Raw genomic sequence first — 6,273 nt, forward strand, 5'->3', positions numbered from 1 at the left:
GCATCCCGGCGCTCACATCATGAGACACTCATCACAGCAAACACAGCTACAGCCAAGATCTCCAACCCATCCCACTTGCTCCAGCTAACAACTCAAAAATCCCTCACAACGACTCTGTGAGGGAGGGTCTACTATTATCCCTATCTTATAGATGAGGAAGCTGAGGCACAGAAAGTTTAAGTGACTTGTCCAAAGACACTCAGCTAGTAAATCCCTGAACCCAGATTCCCACCCTAAAAATCTGGCTTCAGCATTTGTGCTCTTAGCCCAGGCGCAGTAAGGGAGGCAGAAAACACAGCCCTTGACCTGTCTCCTGCTTTCCCAGGTCCTGCTTAGACTGGCCTCAGTCTACCTTCCCTGACTTTCTCCAGGGGCTGCCCAGACAGAGGCTTTGAATCCAGGGGCACCCACATCAAAGCAGTGGGCTGGGGATACTGTACCTTAGGGACAGTGGCTGAGGAGAAACAGCAGAGAGAGTCCACTAGTTGCTGTTGCAGGATTCGCAGCTCTCTGGCAGTGGGGAAGATTATCATGAGCATTATCAGAAGAGAGGTATAGTATACGCTATGAGACCTAAGTTTGGGAGAATTGGCTTCAACTCCTAGCATTGTATTACTTGAAAAAAGCATTTAACCTGTGTCGGTACCAATTCTCCATCCACTACATGGGATGATGATCATAATGATGATGATAATAATAACTGTCCTACATCCCTTAGGATGCTGGTGCAAAGAGCAAGTAAAACAATGTGTGAAAATACATGCAAATATGAACGATTTCATTATTATTATTATTATTATTATTATTATGCTCTCAAACTATCTGAAAAATTACCCATCCTCCCCACTCCCCCAGTCCGACCTTCCAAGTCATTAAAAAGATAATACATCCAATTTTGAGAAAGTGTTTCTAAATCTAAATATCTTCTGTATAAACAATTTGCCCCAAATCTAAAATTCCCTTATACAGTGAGGTAACATGACACATTTTTTAAATGCTCTGAGGGTGAGGTGTGATCAATTGTCATTATCCAAGATTCACAAGGCAGCTTATGGGTGCCTGGAGCTGCTCACAGAAACTAATAGTTACCCCACATATTCCACACCTGCTCTTTATCATTCTCTTCTTTCTCCACTCACCATGTGTATCATGATATTAATATACTACCCCCAATGTAACATTCTCCCCTCATGTCTCACTTCCTCTTTTTGTGGAGTTTGCTTTTATAAATTAGTGTAATCGTTAAGTCTCAGCCTGGTTCTGCTGTGGACAGAGAAGGAGGCAACTTCAGTCTAGAAGCCAAGGGAACACACACATTGGAGAGAACGTGAGAAAACTGGCCGAGTGGTCAGGCATTCCAGTTGCATTCTGCCAAACATTTGGAGAATATTTAGCAAACAAACAAAAAAAAAAGATATTTCTCAGGAGTCTCAATTGAAAGACTGTGGAGACCAGGCCTGTAAGATGAATTTTTCACCTTTAAACATGACAGTTTACAAATAATGAGGCTAAAATTACATGCAAACCTGCAGTTCTTTACAGTTTTCCATCTAAATTGTCTTGATTTTTAACGTTACGCTACATAAACTGTATTCCTAACATAAAATCAAAACAATTAGGCAGCAGCCAGATGGAGGTGCATGATGGGTGATGGTGTGTGGTTAATAATAAGGACATTTACTGTCACCAGTAATCAGCAAGAACATCTGGGACACTATCTCCTTTTATAGATTTGGAACCAGGGATCCAGGGCTAAATTTCACTTTTTCTTTAGGAAAGGAGGAAGCAGGAGAAGGAGTCTGTCTAGTTTTGATCTAGAGATTTCAGAGGGAAAAAACACTATTTTGCATGTATGTCTTAATTAAGAAACCTGGATATACAAGAGTTCCAGATTGCAGAGGCAATGTTTTCATGGTCATTTGCACTAGCTAAGGATGGCTTCATGAAAAGTGGGGCTTACTCAAAATCCCTTTCTGTTTCTATCAGCCACTCCAATGCTCATATGTGACTTACCAGTTTTGCAAAGCAAGGCATTCTTCTAAGTCTGTTCATCCTCCAATACCCTCCCTGCTACCACCAGTAATCATATGGTTGCCCAGTGTTAATCTCTCTGTAAAACTTTACAGAGTAATTCTATCATTTGCCTGTTATGCAGACATCAGCTGAAAAACATTTAGAACAATAGTTTTTTTCCTTTGAAATCTCTAGACCAAAACGAGACAGACAGACACCTTCTCCTGCGTCCTTCTCTCCTACAACTCCCCACCAAACACCACCCCCCCCCTCACCACCCCAAATTCCTCTCTTTCCTTGGAAGGGCTGATGGAGGATCTGAAGGACTCTTGCCATCCCAGCTCCCTCTCCCTTTTTTAGTCTTTATCAGTCAAAATGCGGGTGAAACAGGAGACAAGACTTGTTTGGTTTATGATTTTTTTTTAAAAAAAGCATAAATAGCGTTTTTCTTAATATAAGTATACAATTCTATGAAAAAATAGAAAAAAAAATAGTACAATCTTGGTCACTGTCCAGCAGGAACATGTTTCATTGTTTATAGAGTCAGAAGTCAGATCCTTCTTTTAGTCAGGTTCTAGGATCCTCTCAAACATAGGAAACTCCTGGTTCTACAAACAAATCCTTTTAGAAATGATTTAAATATGCCAGTGATGAATGCCAAATTTACATGCAGGAAACAAGACTATTGAAGTAAGCTGTAATTCAACACCAAAAAAAATACAATTGTATTGATATACAAACACTATATAAATTACTTTATCAGACTGCAAAAAATGAGGTTTTTATCTATAACAGTTTTCATCAACTAATAAGTTACTTGCTTTAAAAAAAATAACTCTGGTGCGTTTCTTCTGATTCAAGTGTGAACTGCACAGCAGACCCTGGTCAAAGGGACACCCACCGCAGTCACATCAGCACGCTGGGAGGGGTGCAGGCTTCAGGGTTCCCAGTATTTTGTCCCAGTGTGTGAAGTAAGGGGCAAAGTTGCAGTTAAACTGAGAGTGATGCAGGTCGTGGTGCGCCACACCCCCGTACCACCCGAAAGGCACCCATCTGTGAGTGGACCAAGGGAAGTCATAGCCCGAGTGGTCCTCCACGGAGAGCCAGATGTTGACCACGTGAAAGATCAGGACAGTGAGCGGGTGGCACCCGAGCAGCGTGATGTTCAGCATGTCAAAGAAGCCCAAGGAAAACAGTTCCCAGACGCTCATGTACTGCGTGGCCAGCGCGAACGTGGACGAGTTCTGGTGGTGCACCTTGTGGAAGGTGCGGTACAACCAGGGCACCTTATGATGCAGAACGTGCCACACGAAAACCTCAGTGTCGAAGAGCAGCAGGCAGAGCACGACGTGACTCACGAGCTGGAACAGCTCGGGGGCTTCGCGGTGCAGAAGGACAGGGCTGCGAGCCCAATACAGCAGTGTCACGGGGAACACGAACACCGCGTGCTGGTACAGCGTCTGTCCCAAGCAGGGCAGCAGCTGCCGCGCGGACGGCGAGAAGTTGGGATGGATCTTGTGGCACCGCAGCTCAGGGACCCAGGGGCACAAGATGTCCAGCACGACGAAGGGCAGGCAGAAGCCCACGTAGGTGGTGATCGAGAAGATGACAGGGAAAAAGGGCGACTGGAGGAGGGACTCCCAGGTCCGCAGGCCGTCCCAGAGGGGCTGTAGGAACAGCTGGCCGGAGCTGCAGAGGACCTGGAGCTCTGAGCTGTTGTGGCCGCTCATGGTGAGGCTGTGCCTGGCCGGGCTGCGGCGGCTGGCTCGGTCCCGCGGACTTTTCTTAGGACTTGAGGCCCCGCCCCGGCTGATGTCGTTCGTCTTTCGCTCCCTTTTTCAGCTGGGCGGAGCTTGGGTAAATAAATAACCCGACAGAATTGAGCTTAGTTGCTACAAATATCCTCATGTACAGCCGCATCCAATTGGCTTTTACATGTGTATGTATGCAGTGGCACTTGGTAACTTTTCCTATGCATGCAGAATTATGCTCTGATTTTTCAGTTGAAGTACAATTTACACGTGATACAACGTACAGACCTACCACGGTGTAGTGTCTATGAAATGACAACTCAGTTCACCTGCTCATCGCCGCTCCCAAACTAGGTAGAGAAAGTTTCCATCGCCGCCAGAAAGTGCTCCATGCAGAATTACTTGTGTTTTTAAACGCATACACATAACTGCATCAATGTGTTTTCATAAAGACTCAAGCACAACTGCATTTTTAAAAGCTTTTGAAAGCCACGTACCTTCCGTAGGTCGCATCTCTAGTCTGCACACCCGGTCGCGGTCTAACCAGCAGTGAACAGCGCAGGAAACCGGGCCGAACCGCCGCCGAGTGGGAATCTCCGCCAGCGCTGCGTCTCCCGGGAGGAACTTTCCCGCCGGGCAAGCGGGAGGCTGGAGAACCTTCCACGTGCAGACTTGCGCAGAGGCACCTGCGCGGCGCTCCAGGGCTCCTAGGCCAGGGACAGGAACGGGAAGACATAACAGCCAAGAAAGGGGTCCGCACAGCTAGGCTTCGCTTTGGGGGGCGGGAGTGAGGGATGCCACGTTTAACACCCAGAGTCTGCACCGATCTGCATCTCAGTTTGGGGTGGAAGCAATCAGTAAACTACCTACTTTGTTCTACAAGGGAATGCAAAGTACGTTCCTGACGCCTCCGGGGCGGCGGTTGACCGAGCAGGTGATGTCGCACCTCCCCTACCCTTCCCCTTGCTGGCTACGCGGCGCCAATTTGTTCCCACCCGCCGCCCCCCTGCTCGAACTACTTCCAGCCTAAAGTCGAGTTACAGGTTCATCTCCCTCCCCTGCGTTTCTCCGCCACCGAACTGGGGTCCTCTGGCCAGAAACTGAGCACAAAGGGGTAGGCGCTAGGAAAGCTCTGGGGAGACCCCTGGAATGACATTAAAAAAACCACTTCCGCGTTTGACCCGTGTGGCTGACACACGACACAAGGGACTCCCTATAGGACAGAAGAATTAGACAAAAACTCTGAAGCCAGGGACCAGCCCAATTCTAGCTTTGCCTCTTGTATCTATGCGTTGTGGCCAACCCCTTCACTCCTTGAAGCTTGGGCTTTCTTATCCCTCCCATGGGCAATAGTAATAGTAGTCATCTTATAAGCCTATTGAAAGCATTAAGTGGAAAAATAAAAATAAGTTCGCCATTAATGTCTCCCTACTAGGTGCCAGGCATTAGCTAAGAGTTTTACTTAGTGATTTCATCCAGTCCTCAAAAGAGCTGGGTTCTTCACCCTGCCAAGAACTAAGCATTATTATTATTGTTGTGGGTTTACAGCAGTAAAGTTATAGTGCCTAGTACATAGTAAATACACAAGATACATATTATTTTAAATCTGTACTCTACATTTTACCTAAAAAAATAACTGAGGAATTTAAAATTAAAATCAAGTAAGACTCTGTAAAGAGAAATAAAGTATAGAAAGCCATATATTATTAGAAAGAGTAAGTACTATAAAAATGTAGACCAATATATAGGCCTAAAAATATAATAATGTATAGGATATGTGTATACATATGATACATATGTATATAATATGCCAATTCATAACAGAATTATAGGATATACATATATAATAGTCCAATTTATAATTTCACAATCTCCCAACTGGTATATGTCTCCCAACTGCCACTGATGAAGTATGGATATTCCTTAGTTGCCCATTTGCAGGAGACCCTAGGCAGTAGCCGCTGGCTCTGCAGCAGCCTGTGTTTTTCTAAACCCCAATGTGCAGTAGGGATATTGTTATATTCTTGATGGATGAGATAAAGGTTCAGAAGCAGCATTGAGCTTCCTGGCAGCCAATGCAATAAGGGAAAGAGGATGGATTTTCTAATGCTGCTCTTATGTTTAGATGGTAGCAGAAAAAAGGTACAATGCAGGCCCCTGGCCTCCCTACTGGTGGGTTTCTTCCAATTAGACAAACTCTCCTTTCTAGGCTCCTCCCCAATCTCCCCCACCCCCCAGTGCTGTTTCCACTTCACTTTTATGGCAGTGCAGGATCTTTCTTCTTTCTCATTCCTGGTAGACATGGTCCTGCCCTTGATGGAGCATCTCAGAAAGAAGATGAAGACCTTTTTTCTCCTTCACTCTTGAGCCCTTCGGGGACCCAAAGGGACCATTAGAGTTCACTTTCTAGAATTACAAAGGAATTCTGCTCATAAATATCACTCAAATTTACTCACACAGAAGTTAAGCCAAACCTCAATTTCCCTTTCAGCACACATTGTCCTTTTCT

The 6,273-nt window shown here is 45.3% G+C and overlaps 1 protein-coding gene across 1 annotated transcript; it reads right to left on the minus strand.

Moving 5' to 3' along the window:
- Positions 1-2,823: 2,823 nt before the first annotated feature.
- Positions 2,824-3,751, minus strand: CH25H (cholesterol 25-hydroxylase). Its single transcript, XM_063103507.1, has one exon. The coding sequence runs from the start codon at positions 3,741-3,743 to the stop codon at positions 2,925-2,927; it is 819 nt and encodes a 272-aa protein (XP_062959577.1). The 5' UTR covers positions 3,744-3,751; the 3' UTR covers positions 2,824-2,924.
- Between the last annotated feature and the right edge of the window lie 2,522 nt (positions 3,752-6,273).

This window comes from Cynocephalus volans, chromosome 7, assembly GCF_027409185.1.
Source record: "Cynocephalus volans isolate mCynVol1 chromosome 7, mCynVol1.pri, whole genome shotgun sequence".
Lineage (NCBI taxonomy): Eukaryota > Metazoa > Chordata > Mammalia > Dermoptera > Cynocephalidae > Cynocephalus > Cynocephalus volans.

Coding starts and splice junctions, on each gene's coding strand:
- CH25H (XM_063103507.1), bottom strand. CDS start 3,743: ATGAGCGGCCACAACAGCTCAGAGCTCCAGGTCCTCTGCAGCTCCGGC.